Below are 27,447 nucleotides of genomic sequence, written 5' to 3' on the forward strand. Positions count from 1 at the left end.
TCTAGTATTCACCGACGATGGACTTTTCAAGCGGTCTCAACCTGTTGAACAGAATTTTGGACATAATTTTGTACGCTGAATTAAGGAGGGTTATTCCTCGGTAATTGGCGCACATCAGTCTGTGCCCTGTCTTAAGGAGAGGATCATTTTATAGCAACCTTTAAAATCAGTAAAAACGTTAAAAACGTAAAATCTGTGACCTTAATTTCTAAAACAATGTCAAAAATATAATTTAATTCATTCACTTAAAGCAACAAGCTCGTTGATTTATTAAGGACGATACAAAAATTATTTTTAACTTTTGTCCCTCCCTTTCGATTTTTTTACTCGAATTATCCGAGAATTGTTTTCTGATAGGTATGTTCCAGCAGATTTGTTTTTTCTCGTGTTTTTCAAATATTTTTACAAATTGTTGAAGGAAAAATAATGGTTTTGGCAGGTTTGGACCTATTATTGTTAAAAATGGGTTATTAAGATCAAGAGGGTAAGAGAGTTTCATAGCGTAATGAGCTCGAGCGGAATGAGCACTTCGTGTGAAAATGTACATTATATGGAAGATTTTGATTAGAAAAATGTATATACACTTAACCAGCATTTCAATGTTCGGTATTTTGTAGGCCGATTTTAAACTGGAAAATTTCTTTTATACTGAAATTCCAGTTTGTTAGTAGACCAACAACGTTTGTCAGTAATAAATTCCCGAGTATCGGTAACAAATTCTGTAGATTATTTTGACTTTTATTTATCTTTGTTGAATCCATAAAATGTTGTTTTGTTGCTTATGTCTTACCCGTTGTGCTAAAAATTATTTTGTTATTCATTCCGTCGTGCTGGTTGGACCTGCGTTTCCAAAAGTGAACTTTTTTGTGTTTTGCAAAACTCAGCCGTAGATCGCATAGCTGTGTAAAACAAGTTGAAATGCATCGATGCCCTCTGTCTTTGCAAATTTTCAAAAGAAATTATCATGGAGCTTCCTGAGTTATCGTACTAAACATCTTTCATATTATGCTACATATCGTAAGTGATGATGATAATAAGTGAGAGATTTTCTTTTCATTCAATCTCTATCAATCAAAAACGGCCAAAGTCTTTATTACTCTATACTTTTATTTTATGCAAATGAACATTGATTGAATATACTTTCCAGTCAGTAAAATAGGTTTTCAAAAAACAAATCCTCATTTACTGACTAACTCAGTTATGTTCATATTTATTTGACTTTTTCGTTAATGACTATTTTGCTGTTGAAATTTCTTGGTGATCGGTAGTCCAAAAACTCAATAAAATTAATATTGGTGCTGAAAATAATCATCTTTTTGCACATAGAGGCGGCGGTGGCGCACAGGTCTAATTTATGGAGGAACATCAATTTTCTAATTTCAGGAAAAATGTGGTGCAATCTCGATTTTTCGATTTTGAAAAAAAATGTATGTATACATTATCAATTGAAATGTCGCCTCTGCTTCAATCCTGGCAGCGAAATTGGTAAAAACATGAAGTGTGTTATGAAAGCGATATGAAACCTAGAGAAGAAACTTATTTCTAAAGAAAGGCTATGAAAATATACAGCAGAATTATGCTACCAAAAATGGATGTTAATATCCTTGAACAAATATATTCCTCATAAGACTTGTTGAATCGATTAAACAATTGCAACAAATTCAAATTTTTAAAGGAGAAGGCCTCGTTATAACTCGTTTTTGAATGAAAACTGGGAATTGAATTATTTGACATTGCTGTATGCTGGTGTTGCGATTTGTGACACATAGTGTGATTCGTTTAAAGCACAATGTTAAGTAATACGTCACGAAAACAAAATTGCACCAAACTCACGAACATTCCAAATTGTTTTCAATTCCAATTTTTGCTATTAAATAGATTCCTTATCAGGATTCAGTTTTGCTTTTTATTACAAAAAAAAACCAAAAATCACGTGATTTCCCGGAACAAGCAGTATTTTTAACCTGAATTTAGGCTTATTTGGGAAGTATTTGGCTTCGCAGTCTTGGACTATGTTTTTAATCTTTTCCCGGGATAAGAAAAGTATCGGGAAATGGACTCTCTATGTTGCACTATTTTAACAACTTTATAACCGTCATTTAGTTAATGCAACTAATAGAAGAATGTTTGAATTTTCTAAATGTTAGTTTAAGCTGTTAAAGACTATACGCAGGAGTCACGCGGGCGCGCACCCTGCATTCCACAAGCCAGTATTTATGTCCCCGTATTTTCGAGGCGTGCCTACGTGTTTCCTTCTATTTGCACCGTAAAAAACATAAGAACATGCCGTTCCGCATGTGAACGGGCAGCCCTAGCGAAAGCACATGTCCGATTTGAAAGGATGAATCACGATCATTGTAGCAATGATCGTGATTCGATTCCATTTGATCGTAAGTTGTACATGTTCCGATTAACTTGATGTCTACAACTGTACACATTGAGAGTAACGGCTTTTTGCGTGCTCTCGCAATAAACGTTGAATCGCGTGAGTTACAAGCTGTGAGTGTAGACGACACCGATTTACGTGTATCTTGCTCTCTTGAGATCATGGTAACTCACTACCCGAAACGCTCCGCACGAATAAAGGTGGAGAGCGCAAAAGCATCGCTTCCTGACGATGATGCTAATAGATCTCACATAAGCTGTGTATATGTTCGTTTGTCGCTAGAAGCGATTTTCTAACATCGCTGCTCTTGATTGAGAATGTCTTCGAAGCTCCGTGTAACCTGATCCTCAATTGGACTAGTGAGACCTAGACTAAAATTATGGGCACTCTCGAACTGCTGAGCAAGTTTTTGAGCCTTTTCGCCATTTGTTAATAAAATTTTATTTCCCTCTTTAAGCGCTGGAATAGGCTTTTGAGGTTTTTTAAGAATTTTTGTTAATTTCCAAAAGGGTTTCGAACTCGGATCCAACTTCGAGACATTATTCTCAAAGTTGGTATTTTTCAGAATAGCGAAACGTTTTTTAATTTCATTTTGCAAATCTCGCCAAATAACTTTCAACGCGAGATTGCGAGTTCTTTGGTATTGCCTTCGCCTCACATTTTTAAGACGGATCAGTAGCTGAAGATCGTCGTCAATAATAATGGAGTTGAATTGAATTTCACATTTAGGAATTGCAATGCCTCTGGCTTCAACAATCAAATTTGTCAATGATACGAGAGCATTATCAATATCACTTTTGGTATCGAGAGGAATATCAACATCAAAATTCCTATCGATATACGTTTTATATAAATCCCAATCAGCTCTATGATAATAAAAAGTGGAGCTGATTGGATTATAAATGGCTTCTTGTGAGATTTCAAACGTCACAGGAAGGTGATCAGAGTCAAAGTCAGCATGAGTTACCAATTGGTCACACAGCTGACTTGAATCCGTTAAAACCAAATCAATTGTAGAAGGATTTCGACTGGAAGAAAAACAAGTTGGTCCATTGGGATATTGAATAGTATAATATCCCGCAGAACAATCTTCAAATAAAATTTTACCATTGGAATTGCTTGGAGCATTATTCCATGAACGGTGTTTGGCATTGAAGTCACCAATTACGAAGAATTTTGATTGTTGCGAGTCAGAATTTGAAGATCAGCTTTCAACAAATTCTTTTGCTGCCCATTGCATTGAAAAGGCAAGTAGGCTGCAATGAAGGAAAATTGTCCAAAATTTGTTTCAACAGAAACTCTCAAAAACTTTGGTTTCGAACGAAGAAAATAATTTATGTTTGATACATCTATTGATGACAATGGCGACCCCACCACAGGCGCTGTCAAGACGATCATTTCTGTAGATGAAATAATTTGGATCTCTTTTAATGGAGAGTCCTGGTTTCAAATAAGTTTCTGTTGTAATGGCAATATGCAGATTATAAACTGTTCGGAAGTTGAATAATTCATCTTCCTTGCCCTTTAGAGAGCGGGCATTCCAATTTAGAACTTTCACACAATTATTTGGATCCATTGAAACGGAGTCCGATAACAATTTTTTGTGTGTACTTTATACCAACCTGAACAGCTTCAGGTATGGTATTTGCTTTGAACATTGCATCAATCATGTGATGCAATTGTTCAGTTAAAAAATCAAAATCGGAAGCAGTCATGCTACCTGAATCGGCAACATGACCGTTATTTTCCGTTGGGACATGGGTATAAACCTCATTTTGAGAAGAGAAATTTTGTCTACCAGCAGCGATGTTTGCATACGTAGGTACATTGGAAAAATTGGAATTTACTGAAATTTGAGCGTTTGAAAAATTTCTACCCGTCGAATCTGGGATCCGATTGGAATTTCCCGTCATCAATTTTGCACGGGAGTTCGAAACTTTTTTGCGTGAAGGGCATTCCCAGAAATTGGATTTATGATTGCCCCCACAATTTGCGCACTTAAATTTATTGGAATCTTCTCTCACAGGACATGCGTCCTTGGCGTGAGAGGTTCCACCACAAATCATGCATTTAGCATCCATGTGACAATGTTTGGTTCCATGACCCCACTTTTGGCACTTACGGCACTGGATGGGGTTTTGGAAATTTCCCCCAGGCCTGCGGAAATGTTCCCATGTAACACGGACATGAGACATAATACAGGCCTTTTCCAAACTTTTCATATTATTTAGTTCACTTTTGTTAAAATGAACTAAATAAAATTCTTAAGAAATGGCCCTCTGGGAAGTACCAGAGTGGGATTTCTTTTTCATCTTAATTACTTGGACTGGTGAAAATCCGAGTAATTGAGAAATTTCAATTTTAATCTCATCCAGTGATTTATCATCACTGGGGAGACCTTTCAAGACGACTTTGAACAATCGCTCAGTTTTGTCGTCGTATGTGAAGAATTTATGGCGCTTCTCAGTTAAATACTGAAGAAGACGTTTGCGATCGTCAAAGGATCCCGGCAAAACGCGGCAGTCACCCTTCCTAGCAATCTGAAATGAAACCTTGATCCCCTGAAGGGTACTCAAGATTTCATTCCGAAAGCCAGAAAACTCGGCAACAGATACCACAATTGGCGGAATCCTTTGTTTCTTCGCATGAATCGAATCACCTGGACTAAAGGTAGATTCGATTTGCTCAATTTCATCATTAATCAAATCGAACTGATTGCTCAGTTCGATAGGAGAAGAAACAATGTCAACATTAGATTTAGAAGGAATATCTGAAGTCTCCAGCTTCCTTCTATTTTTTCCGCGCTTGGGCAGGACGGTCTTGAAACCTTGTTTCTTTGAAGGAAGTGGAGAATTCAGAGACTCCCTCTTCCTCTTGTTTTGACGTAGAACTACGTCTGTCTTTTCTATATTGGGGTACACTTTACGATTGCAAAAAAATGATAATCATCACGAAAATATGATAGACTTCGATCGTTAATATCTCAGCCGTTTCTCGATGGATTTTCAATTTTCTTGGACCATTCGATCAAGGAAGAGTCAACGCGATGTACATTTGTTACGCGGTTATTTTTACAGGAATGGTTTTTTATGTGATTTTTTTTTTCACGCAAATTTCTGGATTTCCTTGGTTCCTTCAGACATACTTTGGAATTTACGCGGTTTTTTACGTTGTTTTAATTTACGCGGCCCATATCTTCCACGAAAAAACGACTCTAGTGTGTCACAATATCTATGTATGATAATATTTACTATTAAAAACTTGCTAACAGTTTAACATTTGGTTTCGGTGAATCAGTCAATATCGTAAGTGCATCGCAAGCTTCTTCTTCCATAGCACTACATTCCAACTAGAACTTGGCCTGCTTTTCAACTTAGTAATTTATTAGCATTTCTTTAGTTATTCATTGAAAGTTTTTTTATGTCCGCCATTGCAGGGCTTTTAGCTGGTGCAGTTAGTTTATACTTAAACGTGCGTTTTCCTTGGAAAGCTTGGGGGCGTTTGACGGTAGCTTCTTGCTTACGTCTGTTGATGCCAGTAGAGGGGCTCGGAATCTTCTTCGCTGCTGCAGTGAATGCGTTCTGGTAAACTTTCTTCGGCTCGTTTTTGCAATAGACTAACGCAAAATGAACTCCCCCAAGAAATTATGACGTTTGAGCGGGTCGCATAATGAACGCAAAATGAACTTTTGTTCGAGAAGACGACCCGCTCAAATGTCAAAATCCATCGGGTGAGTGAATTCGATGAACCCCTGCATAAGTCTATGGGGTTTTCTGTAATGAGCCACCAGGAGTTTAGACTGACTTAGCTTAGTAAGTCTCTATAGCGTCGGTGATGGTTGCAGCTGTGCACTATCAGCCAGGCTTGTGCTTTTCAAATTGTGTTAAATCTAGACCAACATTTGAAAAGGGCGTGACAGCTAAAATTCATTCCTTCTGATTATTTGTCCACATATATAGCTATATATGCAGACGAAGAAAAAGAAGGAATAAATTTAGGCTGTTACGCCCTTTTCAGATGTTGGTCTAGAAATGTAAACCTAATTAATACCAATTTAATACGCGAGGAGAAGTGGATGAACGCTGTCATCAGAGGAAAAGTAGAATCACTGAAATTTAACACGGCAAGATATAGCCAATGGAATTGAAAATAATTTTAAAAATTACAAACAGAGACTTTTTTGAAAATGAATTATTAGGCGGGATTAGAAATTCAATAAAGTAGTACCATCTCCGGAATCATTTTAAGAAAAAACTTCATTATCATTAACAATCAAATTAATATATGTATGATGTAGATAATCAAAATTCTAATCTCATGCTATAAATTATTTGTAAATAAATATCATTTTTAAATTTTGAAAATTATTTTGAGAGCTGCATCCAATACCTCGCTGTGATTTTTTTTCATGATTCTACTTTTTCTTTTGATGACAGAATTCATTCTTCTCATAGCGTATGTCAACAATGAAGTTCAATCGGATGTTTGGCATTGTTACCAATGCTTTTAATCGAGATACAATTATCGAACGATTCTTACTCTTTAGCGAGTTTTTATCAAGTGGTAATTTGGATATGTGAACGCTTAAGAGTGTTGTTCATCCTCGATTATTTGAAATTTTTATTTTTATCTTCATTTTCAAATGTTAGTCCAAAAATTATATACATCACCAGTTATGCTCACTCGATCTCAGGAGCATAGGATAACCAACGAAAGCAGATTCAGGCTGGGCTTGAAAAACGCTTGTTTTGGTCTCATTGCACAAAATAGTCGAAAGCCTGTACATTACATACAGCTACGTAGTTCAACGTCACCTTTAAGTTCAACCCGATTGGGCTGAACCTTTGAGTTTTTGTTAATGCTCATTGCTGTGCGTGGAGACGTGACCTTCTAAGAGGTTTTTTTCCCAGAACGGTGACCCTGCAGGATTACCACTGCTTGTCGGAATTTTACTTCCGCAAACGAAGGCACGGGTCCTTGCAAAGATCGTAACGGGATCAGTGGGTACAAATATCGCTAAGAAGCACTGTTGAAGTTAAAATAGCTTCGGGTAGTATAAAAAAGGTGTGGCGTCTAAGTCTTATTAAAATATAAATAGTACCAGTCTTATTTTATTTGTTCTGCAAATGACTTTTACACAATGTAGTAGGATCCCTCAACTATCAAAAACAATAATAGGAGTTAAGAAAATTATTTTGAACTTTTTAGTGGAATGTCTTCACAAATAATAAGAGTTTCGTCGAGTTTTCGAAATGTCGATTTTCAAAAAGGTGTGGCATCTCACCCGGATTAACCCTATGTCTGATTTTTTTTCACAGAAAGTGAGCCAAGGTCACTAAAAATATGGTACGGGTTCAAAAATATTTCATCGTAAATTTTTAATATAAAGTTGTTTCTATTGTTATCTTCTCCAATAAAAAGTCAATTGACTTAGCAATGGATAAATCATTGGAGGAGCCAGTAAAGGCACGTTGTACTTCGAAAATCGAAAATCATAACATATTATGTTCAAAGGAGAAAACATTATCTCAACCGTCTAAGACGAGTTTAGTACTCTCCATTTAATTCCACTACGTTTTTCGACCTCAACTGTGAGGTCGTCTTCAGTGTCTTGTACTTGACTCGACTAAGTTGAGTTAAATAGCATCAGATCTCGACGTTTCATGCATTTAAAAGTCATTTGGCATCAAACACAAAAAATCTAAATTAAGCTTGGCAGATCAAACACGGGAGCTTGGCAGAAGGAAGGTCGTGCGATATGTGGCATCACAAATATTGCCCTCCGCTCGCTTTCAAATCGACTTCTATAAAAACATTCTTCATGCCTGCCGTATCCTAACGGAACTATCAATTCTATACTTTCGCCTCTAATGCTATCATGAACATGTACGTCCAAGTTTGGAAGATGATATTAGCATTTCCATATCACAAAAAATCTATTTTCGACTATTCCGCCCTTGGGAAAATTTCATAGATAAAAATTCCAAAACAAATTCCAAACGAAGGGGCGGTTACCCTCCAATACCTTTTCCGAACTAAATCTATCCCATGTTCTTTTTTCTTTTTTTTTGTCTGTCTTTCTTCCTTTTTTCTTCTTTCTTTTTTTTTCTTTCTTATTTCTTTCATCCTGCTTTCTTCCTACTTTCTTCCTTTTTTTCTTTTCTATCTTATTTCTTTATTTTATCTTCTTTCTATTTTTCTTCGCTCTTTTTACTTCCTTCTCTCTTCTTTTCTTCTTTTCTCATCTCTCTTCCTTCTTTCTTCTCATTACTCACTTCTCACTTATTACTTCTCACTTCTCACAGCTCACTTCTCACTTCTAATTTCTCACTCCTCATTTCTCACAGCTCACTTCTTATTTCCCACTCCTTACTCCTCACTGCTCACATTTCACTTCTCACTTCTGTCCATACCTATGGCTTGATAAGGATTTCAAACAAATGAAGCAAATTTTAGATGAGACCGCACTACTGAGCAGTAGAGTGCTTTGAAACACAAAGGATCTCGAAATTCACTGGAAATATCGTGGTTCTGTGATTAAAAACCATGTTACACGGTGTGCCTGTGACGGTTATTAACGAAAAAAAATGTCCATCCATTCTGAACTCGCCTTTCGAAAGATATAATATCCAGGCGTCTGCTATGAAAATTTCAAATTTTTTCATCTAGGGAATCGAAAGTTATAGCAATTACAAATTTATTGATTTTTGGGTTCGACATTTCACTAATATGCAACCATATATACCGTGAATTTTCTCCTGATTACATCCAAATAAATTATCATCAAATATGTAACCAACTGTAACCTAAAACCTATTCTTTGAATAATAGAAAAAAATAACAAATGATGTTAGAGATAATATTGTTCTAATGTCAATGACAAAATAGACAATACACCCACAATACAGTATTCAAATTACAGAATTATTGCCTGTTCAATCTCCTGATCATACCAAAGTGTGAATATTGTCTATGACAGACAAGTAACTACACTCTGAATGATGATTCTGCTTTTATTAAATATGATAATTGTTGGTAACATAGAATACCGCGCTGAAACAATTTTGTCTTTCATGGGTACTGGGTAGTTAGTAAGACTAGTAACCAACATTTAAACAACAATATGCATCATTTGTTGTCAGTTATACAACCATCATCCAGTTCGATTCAAGCAGTGGTACAAAAACGAGTTCCATTTGGAAAAAAATGGGAAAGGCTAGATCACACGAGGAAAACCGCCTTTTCCGAGAACGGTAGACGGAAAGAGCATATATGCCCCACTTCGGAACGTCTCAACAATTTAACTGACTTGTTGAGCTACGATGCATTTACTTCATAAATTAATGCATTTACTACATAAATTAACTGACACAGGGAATACTAGTATCCGACTTAGAACTAGAAGAGGGAAACCATCGCATTTCCATAAAGCCAGGTAAGAAAATGAGAGATTTTAGAAGACTGAAACTATTAAGAAATATTTCACTGTCATGAGACAAGTTTAGTACAGTTCCATTCAATTCCACCAAATCGTATTACTTTTACATATACGTATTTCGACCTTAACTGTACACACTTAGTTTTTATTTCTGCAGCTCGGCAAAAATCCGCACAGCCGTACGCCAACAAAATAAAAAGCTGATATTCCGGCAAAAATGATGTTTGTTAGCTGATTTTTGGCAAATCATTTGCTGATTTTCAGCACTCTTGACAGAAATCTCGGCAAAAAACATGTTTCCTGGGGCGCAGCTGTGCGAATCTCGGTAAAAGTTGACCATTTTGCTGAGATCCCGGTTAAAAAAGTTAAGTGTGTAAGATCGTCTCGTACTTGACTCTACTCACGTCGAGACACTGAAGACGACCTTACAAGTCAACAGACTTGAGTCGAGTCAAGTACGAGACACTGAAGACGACCTTACAGTTGAGGTCGAAAAACGTATATGTAAAAGTAATACGATTTGGTGGAATTGAATGGATCTGTACTAAACTCGTCTCATGACAGTGAAATATTTCTTAAATAGTTTCAGTCTTCTAAAATCTCTCATTTTCTTATCTGGCTTTATGGAAACGCGATGGTTTTTCTCTTCTAGTTCTAGTATTCCCTGTGTCAGTTAATTTATGTAGTAAATGCATTAATTTATGAAGTAAATGCATCGTAGCTCAACAAGTCAGTTAAATTGTTGAGACGTTCCGAAGTGGGGCATATATGCTCTTTCCGTCTACCGTTCTCGGAAAAGGCGGTTTTCCTCGTGTGATCTAGCCTTTCCCATTTTTTCCAAATGGAACTCGTTTTTGTACCACTGCTTGAATCGAACTGGATGATGGTTGTATAACTGACAACAAATGATGCACATTGTTGTTTAAATGTTGGTTACTAGTCTTACTAACTACCCAGTACCCATGAAAGACAAAATTGTTTCAGCGCGGTATTCTATGTTACCAACAATTATCATATTTAATAAAAGCAGAATCATCATTCAGAGTGTAGTTACTTGTCTGTCATAGACAATATTCACACTTTGGTATGATCAGGAGATTGAACAGACAATAATTCTGTAATTTGAATACTGTATTGTGGGTGTATTGTCTATTTTGTCATTGACATTAGAACAATATTATCTCTAACATCATTTGTTTTTTTTTCTATTATTCAAAGAATAGGTTTTAGGTTACAGTTGGTTGAGGTTGCAAAATGCATATTTGATGATAGTTTATTTGGATGTAATCAGGAGAAAATTCACGGTATATATGGTTGCATATTAGTGAAATATCGAACCCAAAAATCAATAAATTTGTAACTGCTATAACTTTCGATTCCCTAGATGAAATATTTTGAAATTTTCATAGCAGACGCCTGGATATTATATCTTTCGAAAGGCGAGTTCAGAATGGATGGACTTTTTTTTTCGTTAATAACCGTCACAGGCACACCGTGATGTTAAGACATGTTTCTCAAATGTCTCATAGTCAATGTTCATCCTCGTCTCGCGCAAATAAGGCCGTTACAAATATGTAATTCAAATTATGTCCTACTGGTCTTCAAAAGGTCAAGGGAGGGACAATAAAATATAAATATTAAAATGGAAACAAAATAATAAAACTCCTCGGATTTGTTAAAGAATGTTTTGAAAATCTTCAAAATTTCCAGAATTTTTTTTTGTTGCCCCCTCAAAATATTTTTTTGGGGCAAAAAAATCCAAGAGGGAGGGGACATAATTGTTTTTAAATATTTGTATCGGCCTAACTTAGGAAAAAATCATTGCGTCCTATACTAGACGATTTTTTTGTTTTTTTTATGAGAGAAGAAGGGGAATGTGGGGTTTGAGTGAGTTACTTTCAGCTAGTGATTATACATTAACATCTCAGCGTGTCAATTGGTGTGCAGCAAGCTATGACTCTACCTCTTCTTGTCAGATTTCCGTGGCGTGCACACGTACCCACGGAGAGCTGCTATCATCGCATTTCGTTCACGCCATTTGGGGCCACACAGTGGTGTACAATTTTGCTTAGAGTCCCTCGCTGGCTCTCGGACGAAGATTAGCTGCCCCTAACATGGGGAACAGACGCTGATGTTACTCGCTCCTAACACGGAAAATTTTCCTTTGTGCCAAACATCCGCTAACACGACTGCTTGCTGTCCAGTTCTTCAGTTTGATACTACAAGATGAGCGCCTAACATCAGTGCATTATTTGCTTACGGAGCAATCCACATTCAATCTCGCAAACCGTCCCTGATCTTTCTAGTGTAGATAGATCACTCTTCTCCAAATTTGCGGCATATGCATAAAACATCATTCAGTTTTATTCACGTTTTAAAAAATCCACAATGCTACCCTCATTAGATACCTGGTTCTGCCTGTATCCCCTTAGCCCAAAAAAGTAACCCAACTCCAATATCAAGAACGCAAAACTAACCACCATGCCTCCAATCAAGATATAAAACAACATCAATAGATGATCCAAGTCCACAGCTACCGTTTCCAAGTCGTTCCTATCGCACTTGGGCTTATCCGAGAAGAAGTTCTTCTGCTGGTAACCAACATTGGCCGTTTCTACGACCTTTCTCAACGTTACGCGAAACATTTCCTTGAACGGACTTCCCTTCTGCAGCGGGATGTGAACCGGTCGCAGCGGATTGAGCAGAATTTCTTGGAGATCGCAAATTTCCTTATCGGTGAATTTCTGCTTCATTATGGGATACGCGTAGGCCGTGTCACACTGGAAGGCATACCCACCGCGCTGAACCCGTGCAATACCTTCGGTGACATTCATGAAGTTGTCTTCGCCGTTCAGGATCTTTTTCCGGTAAAGTTCGATGGCAACGGGGTCCTTCGTTGTCTGTTGGAAATAAAATGTTAGTTTTTATGTGTTGGGAGCTAACGGTTGACTAACATTTAGATAATACACGTTGTATCCCTGGTTTTCGACTATAACTTTAAGATTGCTATCGAGAAGATCATTTAGGGTTTTCATTGTCTTCGGAGGAACAATCAAAAGGTAGCCGACTATATAAGACGAATAAAACTGAGAAACAAGGATCGAGAATACAAGTGTACTGATCAGAGCGATTCGGGTGGAGTTGAGCAATATTACAGATGAGGTTCCTGAAATAATTGAAATATTTATAAAATGTTTGATAAAACTTAGGTATATACCGACCTTGCTGAAAAAGAATCCCAAAGACGGTAAGCCATGATAACCCACGGTCATCATTAGTTTGGGCATCGCGGTCCAGCTTAGCAGGAGCTCTACTAAAAGTGGCATATACAATAAAAACTGCTAAAATATTAATAACCAGAATAGCAATCCACAGCTCTAGACGAAACGGTCGAAGAAAGAAGTTGCGCCCCTCAGAGTACCGTGGATGGCGGAAAACTATCAGCATTCTGGATAATCCGACGGTAACGGTGTTGTCTATCCAAGCAATTCTTTCCTTCGTATAAGCTAGGCAGTTGATGGAAAAATCAGCTTTCTTTGTGCTTAGCTGCCCAATGATGCCTAAACTTGATCGTCCATCCGTACTGCCCAGACCCCAAGTTGTCGTCCTGATGTATTTTATCCTGAACATATTTGTATTTAATATAATTCCAAGCAAAAATGTGTGACAAAAAAAGCTTACGAAAAATTATGCTTCGCAAGTAGAAATTCTAATATGTGATATCCAAATCTATGCAGAGAATAGTTATGAATGGTCTTGTTACTATCCAAATATTTCAATAAAGAAGTGTGATGTAATTGATCCAGAGTCTGAAATCAGCATAAAATAATGCAGTGCCTCAATCCTATTGAGATCATCGCTACCTACCGTTACTGATGATATCAGTGAAATGCCTTCGAAATCTACGCGTCGTTCATATTCGGTTTGATTTACTTTAATTTGAAACCCACCCTCGCGGTTCCATGTACCCATGAGGGTAGTGTTCAGTGCGGCACCTTTACTTATAGACGGACTAAAAACGTCATACACATCGTAGATCGGGTCAACGTTCCGATCAACCACCAGCGTTACCTTCGCGTCTATGTTCAAATTCTGCTCGCTTAGTGAACAAGCGGCCTCCTGGAGCGAATTATTTGCAAACAGTAGCCAATAGTACGATGCATTGAAATAACTGTGTCTCGACGCCACTTCGAAAAGCTTTGCGGCTTGCGAACAACCAAGATCTACTGACGCTCCCAATTTATGATAGTCGTACCTCATAACGTGTTTGTGGTTCCAGTTGATTTCGTCTAGATTGGACATGTCCTCGAAGTGAACTTTCTCCAAAAACGATCGGGATATTTCTTGGAAGTTATCTTCTATAACACAAAATTATTATAAAGTTTTTGCAAAAAGTATAGCACGTAAGTACCACGTACCACGATTCTGATCCATGCATGTAAAAATGGTTACAATTTTTACATTTTGCCACTTTAAATAATCTCGGAGTAAATCAATATCAAGTGCTGCATTCGACACGCAGCACGTCACCAACAAAAGGAAAGGAAAGCGCCTCATTTCGAGAGTTGTTCACCAGAGACAACCGACCATATAGCGATTTGTTGGAGAATAACGATGCATAAACGTGAGTCGTCGTTTATGATTTTTTGATAAGCTATGACTAGAGTGGACATAAGTTGACAGGATGTTTACAGCAAATTACACCAGTTAGTAGCATTTTACCTGTTGATTGTTTTATTGGAATTACTAGAAACTAGACAGTAGTGATAAGTACGTAATTTTCATATCGCTGAAGATATTACTTGGATGGATGAGATTTTGGTATTTGTGTAAATAGCAATGCTTTTGAAGTATTTTAATACTGTAATAATACTATATATAGATGATTTATTTGGATCTACATGGAAAATTAACCAAATAGGGAACCTCTTCTATTTGCTATCTCACTGTAGGGGAAGGTGAGTAGACTTGATCCCCGGGGAGACTTGATCACCCCCTGTTTTATCGAGAACTAAAGTAGTTTTGTTCTAGCGTATTTTTTAGTATAGATCCTCTAGACAAATGACCTTTGTGTGGTGAGTTATTTTTTGGATTGACAACCTTATTTATTCTGCAGGCCAGTTTGTATGTTTTGACCTTCCTAAAGATTTTTTTATTGGACACGCAAAATTTGAATAACTTTTCATAACAATGACCACATGGTTTCTTTTTTTCACAGCAAATGTGCTTAATGATTTGTACTGATGAAAATGTCATCATTCCATCAAAGTTTTAGGATATTTGGATTTGAAATTATTGCCTCAATATGGGGACATTTAATCCCCCATTAATCACCCATACAAAAATTTGGCGAAAAAATTCAAAAAATATAAATCTGTTCTCAGGCTTCTAATTTTTTGTAGATTTGACAGATTTGATGAAGGGTTGGCAGAAAAAAAATATTTATTGCGTAGATATCATAGAAAGGGGATCAAGTCTTCCCAAATTTTAAAATTGCATTTGCTGTCGAATTCAATAACAAAAATCGTTCATGTATACGCACAGCAATTCGAAAATTGCGCGTATTTTGAAGGAAAAATATTTAAAAAATCTGAGGTCACCTTCTAATTTTATCATAGCAAGTTCTTGGAGAGGAATCAATTTCCCCCGAATATTTTAAAAGTAGATTTTTGACAGCACTCTAAAAAATCGATTGTGTATCAATAACAACTATAATTTAATGACTGTCATACATCAGTAAAGTTAAATACTATATTTCTTAGAGAGTCTGTGTGAAAATCGCGTATGTTTATTTATTTTTGGCTGTGATACATCGGAAATCAGAAAAGGGGATCAAGTCTATCCAGTCTCCCCTATATAAGTGATGAACTAAAAATCTTTAAAAAAAATAACTGACAAAAACCTTGACTAATGCGCCTAGCGGTTTTTGTGCCATTCTCGTGCATTAGATAACTTGAGTTAAATTTTCTTATCGTGTTTTTTTTTGTATTAAAATCTTATTTTAGCCATAACTTTTGATCCCATAGTCAATCCCATGGACAATTTTCAATATGAAACAATGGGACAGGATTAGTGACGGCGCCAGAGTTTTGGTAATGATTGGGTACAAAAATTTGGCGCCAGTAGTCAAGCAATAAATCAATAAAAAGAAATGTCTGGCAGTTTCAAGTATGACGAAATTTTAGTGCAATTAATCGTCTGCAATTGAAAAGGTCACTTCTATTTTTTTAAAATATTTTTCTTCAGAAATTCTTTTAGATTTTTTTTTAATTCTTCTATGAGTCGGAAATACTTAAGAAAAATACAGACATTTTTTAGGAATACCTTCGAAAATTCCTTTAGGAGAAATTCTTGGGAAATTTCTTTAGCAATTTTCTTGGCAATTCGTTTAGAAATTTGTTCGGAAATAGATTAAGGAATTTCTTCGGGAAATGTTTTAGGAAATCCTTCAAAAATTCTTTTTGACAAACAATCAAGAATTCTCTTTCCTCCTGAAATACATTTTTAAATTCCTACAAGAATTTCTTTCAAAATTTCTCAAGAATATCATCCAGATAGCTCCTCCAGGAATAATTTATAAAAAAGGAATTTCCGGAAGAGTTTCTAACGGGAATGTAAAAGTATATGGGTCATTCCGCGCCAAGTGACCGAGAAAAAGTGAAAACTTGCAGGTGAATACTATGAATTCCAACCAAAATAGGTGTATCTGCTTACTATGAGCCTACATTTCGAAAAAGCATTTGATCCGATCGTTTGAGCCGCCCCTCCGGCCAAACACTCCTCCCCGTTTTCTCAAAAAACGTATATTTTTTTTTTGATTTCTCAGCGGATTTGAGTTTATCAGGCAATTTCCTGTCCGAAACACTTATCGTTACAAAGTAAAATGAGCAGTTGCTGAGTTATGACGGTTTTATTTAGGCAAACCTTCGATTTTCATTCAGCACATCGTCCAATTCGATCTGTAAAGGTAAACAAGTATGATAATGTTTTTTTTTTAGTTTTATTCGAATATTTTACAAAAAAAACATATAATACCTGGTTTACAGTTCGTCTTTGATTTATAAAACAGCCTACTTTTCCATAACAACGAAATGTGTGATTTAATGACCATTATGCAACTCAAATGGGTGCATAAATTTCATTATAGCACTCATTTGGGTGCTGTAATGAAAAACCAACATTAGGACGGTAGTTACATGACTGCATTTTGCTCAACTAGCTCTGCTGGTGGGCTACAAAAGTTTATTTGCAATAGATCTTTAAACGAGGGACATACTTTGATTCCATTAACTTCAATGAGATCAAGTTTTGCTCCCGTAAACATCAGTTTGAAGTACTCGTGGATTACACATACACATGCCTGCTGCTCCTGCTAAAACGCATTCGGGCGGCCGATGTTCGGCGAATTTGATAAATCCAATTTCGTAAAAAAAAAAACATTTTTTCCTTGAAGAGGGCATATATTTCAGACAGATTCGCTAGAACCAAACGCTTCTGCTTCTGCACCTGTTTTCCTCCTTCACGCACACTTTTGTTCTATTTTTTCCCTGCCAGTTTCTTGCTTACGTCGGCCTCGCAATAGAGATCCTGAACTTTTTGTATGATTTCTTGTTGGAGGGGATTACACCTCTTAAGATTGGGGCAGCACAAAATACATTTTGTGTCAACGCATTTTTTCATGTTCCGTACTAAGCGTTCTGAACACTGAAATTCGTCTGAAGATAATAAAATTTTGATAATTATGTCAGAACATAAATTTATAATCAATAAGGGGTGGTTGATAAACCACGATACATTTTCAAACCCCATCTTTTCAAATTCCTTAGTACTTTGGATTGTATTTGGATTGGTTTTAGATTGGATTTGGATTGAATTTCAAACGATTTGGATTAGTTTTGTATTGGATTGAATTTGGATAGGATTTGGAACAGCTTTGGATTGGATTAGATTTGTATCTGAATTGAATCAGATTTTGATTGGATTAGATTTAGATTGAATTTGGATCTGATTTGAATTGGATTTGTATATGATTTGACTGGATTCTGATTTGCTTTGGTTTGAATTTGGTCTAGATACGGATTGGATTTCGAATAGATTTTTCAATTGAATTTATATTGTTTTTGGATTGGACATGGATTTTGACGACCAGCACAGTTCAGCATTCATATTTTCATTTGTTTTGGATACCTAAAGAAGGCTATTTACTTCTTAAAATTTGTTGTTCTTTAGTAATTCGTTTATTAGTATTCCAAATCTAATCATTACTTATAAGATTCAAATCTAAAAGCTGGTATAGATTTTAGGACAAAAAAGGGACCCGAGTATGAATCAAGAGTTGCCATTCGCTGCACATCAATAATTATGCCGCGACTGCCCTGGGGGTCGATAAGTGTTTTTGACAAGAAATTGCCTGATAAACTCAAATCCGCTGAGAAATTAAAAAAAAATATACGTATTTTGAGAAAAATGCTTTTTTTTTATTTTTTTTAGAAACATAATGTAGTTGGAAACACTGCTTTGCATCTGAAATATTTTTTGTAAAATCTTCACAAAATTTCAAGCGGAAAACAGGTACTGACGTTTTTTGTAGCCTTATCAGGGGCGGAGATATCGATTATTGAAAAAGGCATGTTTTTAAAAATCTTCAAAAACGGAGAGGAATGCTTGGCCGGAGGGGCGGCTCAAACGGTCGGATCAAATGCTTTTTCGAAATGTGGGCCCAAAGGAAGTAGATACACCTGTTTTGGTTGGAATTCATAGTATTCACCTGCAAGTTTTCACTTTTTCTCGGTCACTTGGCGCGGAATGACCCAAATAAGATTTACTAAAGCTGTCATATCTCAGCAACGGCGATAAGTGTTTCGGACTGGAAAAAGTCTGTTAAGCTCGAATCCGTTGAGAAATCAAAGAAAAAAATATACGTATTTTGAGAAAAATCCTTTTTTTTATTTTGTCAGAAAAATAATATAGTTGGCAACACTGCTCAGCATTCACAAGTTGTACAAATCTGGTTGCAGTAACCATATTGTGAATGAATCCGGTCATATATGAGTTACTGTGATTGATGTGCAATATGTGTTCTTCTCAGGTCGCTCGCAACAGATTGCATTCGACGCAGAATCTTGTCCCATTGTTTCCTATAGAAACTTGCAGAGGCGCCTCGTCTATAGATTCTTTCTGTTCATGGAACAGGTAATCATTTTTAGTTCAGAAGTAGGAAATTAATTTCTTGGCAATTAATTTAAGGACAAATAATTTACTCAGTAAAATTATTTAAACAAAGTTTCACGTAATATTTCAAATGACGGTTTAACATGTAACGAAACAAAATATTGCGTAGGCAGATCAAGTCAACGCCACATGCTTGGCGTACAGTCAAATTGCAGCTAAATATGTGTTTCTCCGACCCACCACACCAGATCACATAGAAAGCTTTTCCCAGTTGTACGATTTATAATGAAGAACCAGGTGGGTGGCACGACGCCATGTGTTTGCAGCCAACATCTCAATGTAAAATTCATGATAGTATGTGTTTTGTTTACAAACATCACATTTGATTCTCATTAGGATACAGAACTGTCAGTGGGATACGGTCGCGCAATGTTGGCTGCAAAACAAACCTATTGTGTGAGATAGGGATGCCACCGGGCTGTGAAGAACCAACAGCAGCGCTGCCAGATGTAAAATTTAATGTTTTGCGCCATAGGGGAGGAGAAGACCACCAGCTGTCATCGAGAGAAAAAGTAGAATCATTGAAATTTCACACGGTGTGGTATAGGAAATGAAGTATATTTTTGTTATAAAACAAAAATTGAGGACGTTTATCAAAAAAATCTTGGTTTACGGAGTTAGAATTTTAAAAGCACACAAAATAGACATGATATCTCGATTTTTATTTTTTTTTCGAATAAGCAGTTAATGCTGATAGTTGAATTTCTAACCCCACAAACTAAAAATTGTTTGGAAAAAATTTTTCTATAACGTTCTAGAGACATTTTAATTCTCATTTTCTATATCATGCCATGTCAAATTTCCATGGTTCTACTTTTTCTCTAAACTTTTCCAGGTGACAGCACTGATGAAGGAATCTCCCCCATGACAAATGGTTTGAAATGATTTCCTCCTTGGTATACTCACTCGTTCTCCGCGCCTAAAGAGAACCAGCGTGAGCGTTGCCAGCTTTCTCCGTTTCTTCACATCATCCTCACTCTAACTTTCACCTACTCAGAGACTGAGTAAAATTGTATTGCCATCTCTTTTCTTCCCACGGAAATTTTACTCAGTTTCCGTCAAAAGCAGGATTACTCATACACGCAAAATAATCTACCCGTCAATTGTACGTGAAAAATCACGTAACCACTAAGTTTCACCAACACTACTAATTTTACCTGATGCATATGAAACGTAGCGGTATAGCGTGAAAATTAAATTGAATATTCATAAAAATCATCAAAACAAACTATATGATATACGTGAATTTCATGTCATTGAAGCATTGGTTGAGAACTCACTCAGCTGTCAGAATCTGAGACGTCAGAATCATTCATTTTCTTGCAAGTCAGTGTTGTGCTCGAATAATTTTCAATTACCCACCAGAAATCAATTTCTCATAAGGTTAGTATTATTTATTTACTTCCGATTGCTTTTTATCTGTTCTGCAATAACGCATTTATATACGTTTGCAGCGAATTATCACCGAATCGTGGAGAAATCCTCGGAGAAATGTGGCAACTTAAATCCCACTTTTGCCTCCTCCATTCCGTGGTGCATATAAACAACGCACATTTTTATTACTTCTGCGGCATTCTGCTCCGGTTCCCGGCTATCAGAAGATGTGGTCATCGAATTTTACAACGAAACGAAATCTGCCCGACGATATTATATATTTACATTGTAGTTGTTTTATTAATTAAATGTTTGTTCATACTTTTGATTCTTAAATAAAAACTTAGGAAAACTTTCATTGTTTATTTTTCTTATTTATCAAAGCATAAAAATAAATAAACATTTTTTTGTCTTAACCTTCAAAGCCATAAAGCAGTCACGTAGCCTTTATGTGAAACTCTGGTAACATCTGATTGAGTGGAACTGAGTTCCTGCACCTTTGAGTCACTTGACTGTTACGTGAAAAGTGTTGTGGAAAAAATCCACGTATATTTTCACGTAGATGTGACGTTACGATTATTTTGGGTGTAGTTTTGAGTTGTCCTGCTTTTGACGAAAATTGAGTAAAATTTCCGTGGGATAGAAAGAGAGCGCAATACAATTTTACTCAGTCACTGAGTAGGTGAAAGTTAGCGTGTATGCTGCGCAGGAGTCCAACCCGTTCGACGCGCTGCAAGAACAATCAACGACGCGACGTACTTTCGGTTAGACTCGGTCGAAGTGTCGGGCTGTGCTTTGCCGAAAGGCGCGCGCACGCTTTTGTTCTCATATCATACTCCGATGATTGGGAACAGTTTGTTTTTCTTTTTTCTCCTGATGAATATGCATCAAAAACAATATTAAATCAGTGTTTGATTTTTCAAAAGAGACATCAAATAATGCTTTTTCTACGAATACTCAGAATCAATCAATATAAAGAAAACTAAATTCACTAAATTTGAAAAATTAAATAACTTGAAATCATTTCTTCTAAATGTGACAACAGCTCCTAAATGTGACTCATTGGTCGTCACAATCTGGGGTCGCATCAAACAATTATACTAATAATGGTTAATAAGATTTCTTTCATAGCAACAAAATATGTAAGAGTTTAAATATTAGCGGCTATAGCGTGGGGCATCGAAATCCGTACACTTAAGCACCTTAGTATATGAAAAAGTCATTAGAAAATAGGAATCGAATGTAAATAAAACATTTGTCATCGACACAGGAGCATGAAGGCTTCTACTTTGAACTGTTTTACATTTACTCATTAAAAACTACGAAAAACATGATAAAATAATGAATCAAATCAACTACTTCTGACTCGAAATCCGTCCACCGTGGACGGATTTCAAATCAAAGAATCAAAATCCGTACAGCTATTTGTTAACTAAATATTTAAATTGAAACAGTCTGATTGACTGAACTACCACTGTAAATAGTTCGATACACACCTTGAGAAGCGATCCCTTTGATTTGTATTCCGCCGATCTTATGTAATGATTCGCAATAAGCAATAAAAACACGGTTATTTTTGGTGTAATTATGCTCTACCGAAAACAAAATGGCGGCACAAACTCCGCGTTTGGTGGGTGGAGATTTGTTTTTGATTTATGTTGTTTTAATTTCAAAGCCTTCTTTCCAATTCTATGCCCTAAAAGCTTACTGCCAAGAATCTGAACAGGATAAGATTAATTATTTCTACATTAATTACCTTTAACTTCCTTAAATTTATTGATATCTCATGAGATGGACGGATTTCGGTCCCGCACGGTAAGTCCCATGTACCCCGAATGGCGAAAAAGCCGATTTGAAAGATCTCTTAAATTTCGGACGACTTGCGAGAGTTTAAAATTTTAAGTGCATCATAATTTGAAAGATTTTTGGAACAAAAGAGAATAACAAGTTGTTTATTGTTTTGTAAATCCTTTCTACATGATTTTTTCTCTTCTCTATATTACCAAATATATATACCAAATATTAGGTTGAATGGTACAAGAAACGATTGTAATATTAGATTAAACGCACAACTTTCATACGAAACCACTCATGTATCCGAAACCAAACCATGTATCAATTTTTTTAGCAGGGTGGTAGAACAGGTGTACCAAAAGTCCACGAGGCGCCCCTGGATACTTGGCTGGATCGTACAATTGGGTCAGAAGTTGCAGGCGAAATGGCGAAAATACTAATTTTAAAACTACAAAATTAAATGCCATTTTTTGCACTTATGCTCATTCGTTTTGTTTGCAACAAGTTGCGTTTGGCGAGAAATTTTGTTATGCATATAAACAAATATAAAAAATAAGACCAAACCACACATTGGTCACTTGTCATAAGACGAGTTTGTACAATCCCAATGGTGAAATTAAATGGGATTGTACAAACTCGTCTTTTGACAAGTGAAGCTCAAATAAAAAAGCTCAAAATAATTTTCTTAACACATATTGGTGTTATTTTAGATTTTTCCAAACCTTTTGAACGAACGAGAAAGGCACCATCACCGCTAGGTGGATAAATCTGGGTTTTTTTTCTTATGGCCCACCACTTCCCCCACACCAAAAAACTCGCACAGAGCGCTTCCTGGAAATGGACGCATCTAATATTTTAAACAAACAAAAAAGACTAACAAATAATGCAAATTAATTAAACTGCTAAGGTATGTGTGATGAGCAATTACAGCAATAAGTTAATCAGTGTGTACCCAGTGGAATTAAATTCCTTTTAAGGGATCCCTATTAGAGTAGCAAAAAATAATAAAAATAAGCCGAAATAGTGTAAAACAAATTTGAATAAAAGAGTGTATTTTCACATTTATGACTGGCAAGTTATAATAAGAAATCATTTAATTTAGATTTGAAATATAATTTTAATTTGGTTTTGAATAAGAGACGACTATTTATGTTTTTCAAAAATTCTGGTAGTAAATTATATGAAGATGGACCGTAGAAAGAGATACGCATTTGACCCAGACAAGTTGATGCTCTCGAACGTAATAAATTATTTGCGGATCGAGTATTATGCCCGTGATTCATAGTAGTAAGCGTGATATTGTAGTGCAAATTTTGATCTTTTAGCATGTCATACACAAATAAACAAGTATGTAACTTGCATAATCCGCGAAGTGGAAGGATACTATGATAACCGTTTGTATAGAGTTGACTGGTGGGATATAATTGCGGCAGTTGAATTATAATTTTTAGGCATCTATTCTGTAGGACTTGTAGTTTTCTTATATTGGACTTGCTAGCATGACCCCATACGATTATGAGGTATTGTAAAAGAGAATGAATACAGCCATAATAATAACTGAAAAGTGCACGTTGTGGGACAAATTTTCAAACACGATACATAAGACCACATAAAGCCGATATTCTTTTTCGAGTTTGCTCTATATGGCTGTTCCAAGAGAGTATAGGGTCCAATATCAAACCTAGATATTTGAAGTGTGAAACCTTCTCGATCACCTCAGTTCCTACGCATGGATCATTGTGTGGATTAATTTTTTTCTTCGGAGAATGAAATAACATGTATTTTCTTTTACACAAATTCAATGAAAGAAGATTGGTATCAAAATGTTTCATAAGCAAATTCATATCACTTGTTATATGTTGTATGATGGACAAAGCATCAGTATCTGGGTAGAAAAGTGCTGTGTCATCGGCAAATAATTTCGGTATTCCTTTTAATGGTAGATTTCCAATATCATTGATATAAATCAAAAATAGAAGAGGGCTGATGTTGCTCCCTTGTGGGACCCCAATATCGATAGACCTTGGAGTACTTCGGGCATCGTTCAAAACTACAAACTGTTTCCTGTCGTTTAAATAACTACGAATGATATCATTAGCTAGGCCACGTATACCATAGCACTCCAGTTTCTGGAAAAGAATATTGTGGTTCAACGTGTCAAACGCCTTTTTGAGGTCAATGAAGAGACCTCCAACCATACATTTCTAATCAATATTTTGCAATAGAAAATCAACAAGCTCAACAATTGCTGTTGTAGTACTACATCCTTTTCTAAATCCGTATTGGTATTTATATAACACATCATGCCTATTTAGAAAATCCATGATTCTATTGACAAGTAGTTTTTCAAAGACTTTACTAAACGAAGATAAAGTTGAGATAGGACGATAGTTACATGTATCACAAGCATCTCCAGATTTAAAAATAGGTATAACTCTAGCAGTTTTAAAGCAATCAGGGTATTTTCCCTGGTTTAGTATTTGATTGAAGAGTTGAGTTAAAATCCTACCGAATACTTTCGCGTTATTTTTGACGATACTTGCTGGAAAATTATCAGAACCACAGCTTTTCTTAACGTTTAACTCTTTTATAATTAAATTAACATCAGCGGCATCAGCTGGACGCAAAAAGATTGATTGTTCTTAACAAGATACGGTGCTCAAAGGGTTATAATTATTTGCTGGAATAGAAGCAGCTAAATTTGTACCTATGTTTGTAAAGAATTGGTTAAATATTTCGAATATTTCAAAATTGTCTGAGATTATTTGTCCTTCATGTTTAAGAACAATTTTCTCAACACCTTTCTTTCTTCCCATGACTTCATTCAATTTTTTCCATAGATTGGCATGACATGTGGTGTCCAAAAGTTGCCTAAAATACTTATTTTTGCATGCTTTTTTAGCACTATTTGTTTTATTGGCTACATACTTGAACATATCTCTCAAGTGATTATTGCTTGGATTATTTTTAACTTTTTTTTCTATATTTTTTTTTTTAATTTGATCCATTGCCACACATAATAATTCAACCATGGGCAATGCTTAACTTTAACTTTTACTTTTTCATGTTTAATTCTAGTACATTCGGCAACCATTATATTATAAGTAGATGTTATTGTTTGGATTGTTTCGTCAACATCTTCAAAGCAAGACAAATTATTTAAAAAGTTTGTAAATAGATCGTTTAGTTTAGCATTGTTTATAATTGTCTTTGTGAGTTCCACACACTCTTTTAAATTGCAAGTTCTTATTGATGAAACTATAATCAAATGATCACTAATATCCGAATAAATAGTATCATTTCTAACATCATCACAGTTCTCTTTTCTTATAATAAAGTGATCCAAAACATTATTACTGCTAGGGCGAGTTACACGTGAGTTTGAACAAATACAATGTTTTAATGTTTAGTTCTATTTGATTTATATTTATTTATTTATCATCAGACTAAGGCCGGAGTGGCCTGTGCTGCACATAAAAGACTTCTCCATTCAGCTCGGTTCATGGCTGCACTTCGCCAACCACGCAGTCTGCGGAGGGTCCGCAAGTCGTCCTCCACCTGATCGATCCACCTTGCCCGCTGTGCACCTCGCCTTCTTGTTCCCGTCGGATCGTTGTCGAGCACCATTTTCACCGGATTACTGTCCGACATTCTGGCTACGTGCCCGGCCCACCGCAGTCTTCCGATTTTCGCGGTGTGAACGATGGATGGTTCTCCCAACAGCTGATGCAACTCGTGGTTCATTCGCCTCCTCCACGTACCGTCCGCCATCTGCAACCCACCATAGATGGTACGCAACACTTTCCTTTCGAAAACTCCCAGTGCGCGTTGGTCCTCCACGAGCATCGTCCAGGTCTCGTGTCCGTAGAGAACTACCGGTCTTATAAGCGTTTTGTAGATAGTCAGTTTGGTACGGCGGCGAACTCTATTCGATCGAAGCGTCTTGCGGAGTCCAAAGTACGTACGATTTCCAGCCACTATGCGTCTCCGAATTTCTCTGCTGGTATCGTTATCGGCGGTCACCAGTGAGCTCAAGTACACGAATTCTTCAACCACCTCGATTTCGTCACCACCGATAGAAACTCGTGGTGGGTGGCTCACATTAACCTCTCTTGAGCCTCTTCCTATCATGTACTTCGTCTTCGACGTGTTGATGACTAGTCCAATCCGTTTAGCTTCGCTTTTCAGTCTGATGTAGGCTTCCTCCAACCTCTCAAAGTTACGTGCCATGATATCAATGTCGTCGGCGAAACCAAATAACTGGACGGACTTCGTGAAAATCGTACCACTCGTGTCAATCCCTGCCCTTCGTATTACTCCCTCCAAAGCGATGTTGAATAGCAGACACGAAAGACCATCACCTTGCCGTAACCCTCTACGCGTTTCGAAGGGACTCGAGAATGCCCCTGAAACTCGAACTACGCACATCACCCGATCCATCGTCGCCTTGATCAAACGTATCAGTTTATCCGGAAATCCGTTTTCGTGCATTAGCTGCCATAGCTGGTCTCGATCGATTGTATCATATGCGGCTTTGAAGTCGATAAATAGATGATGTGTGGGCACGTTGTATTCGCGGCATTTCTGCAATACCTGACGTATGGCGAACACCTGGTCTGTGGTAGAGCGTTCACCCATAAATCCCGCCTGGTACTACCCACGAACTCTCTTGCAATTGGTGTTAGTCGACGGCATAAAATTTGGGAGAGTACCTTGTAGGCGGCGTTCAGCAATGTGATTGCGCGGTAGTTGCTACAATCCAGCTTATCGCCCTTTTTGTAGATGGGACACACGACACCTTCCATCCACTCCTGCGGCAGAACCTCATCCTCCCAAACCTTGGTAATCACCCAGTGCAGCGCTCTAGCCAGTGCTTCACCACCGTGTTTAAACAGCTCTCCTGGTAGTTGGTCAACTCCAGGGGCTTTGTTGTTTTCAGCCGGCCGATCTCCTCCTGGATTTCCTGGAGATTCGGAGCCGGAAGTGGCATGTCCTGCGCGCGTGCTCCTAGGTTCATTACCATACCGCCACCGTTGTCTGCCATATCGCCATTCAGGTGCTCTTCGTAGTGCTGCCGCCACCTTTGGATCACCTCACGCTCGTTCGTAAGAAGGTTCCCGTTTATGTCCTTACACATATCGGGCTGTGGCACGTGGCCCTTACGTGAACGGTTCAACTTCTCATAGAACTTTCGTGCGTTATTAGCGCGGTACAGTTCCTCCGT

At 36.9% G+C, this 27,447-nt stretch overlaps 2 protein-coding genes across 2 annotated transcripts in view; one reads left to right on the forward strand and one right to left on the reverse strand.

The window, feature by feature from the left end:
• Positions 1–27,447, forward strand: part of LOC134226607 (cytosolic carboxypeptidase 6) — a 100,126-nt gene that overhangs the window by 6,283 nt on the left and 66,396 nt on the right. The window lies entirely within an intron of this gene.
• LOC134227836 (ionotropic receptor 75a-like) lies at positions 12,188–14,258 on the reverse strand. Its single transcript, XM_062709518.1, has 4 exons — positions 14,243–14,258; positions 13,775–14,182; positions 12,779–12,990; positions 12,188–12,724 (listed from the first exon to the last, which is right to left on the reverse strand). The coding sequence occupies exons 1-4, from the start codon at positions 14,256–14,258 to the stop codon at positions 12,188–12,190; spliced, it is 1,173 nt and encodes a 390-aa protein (XP_062565502.1).

Source organism: Armigeres subalbatus, chromosome 3 (genome assembly GCF_024139115.2).
Source record: "Armigeres subalbatus isolate Guangzhou_Male chromosome 3, GZ_Asu_2, whole genome shotgun sequence".
Lineage (NCBI taxonomy): Eukaryota > Metazoa > Arthropoda > Insecta > Diptera > Culicidae > Armigeres > Armigeres subalbatus.

Bases quoted from the DNA above. Each gene is read 5' to 3' on its own strand.
- LOC134227836 (XM_062709518.1), bottom strand. The intron at 12,991-13,774 runs GTGGGTTTCAAA...CAATTATTTCAG, and splicing joins GGGTACATGGAACCGCGAGG to GAACCTCATCTGTAATATTG. The intron at 12,725-12,778 runs GTTAGTCAACCG...TATTTCCAACAG, and splicing joins ACAACGTGTATTATCTAAAT to ACAACGAAGGACCCCGTTGC.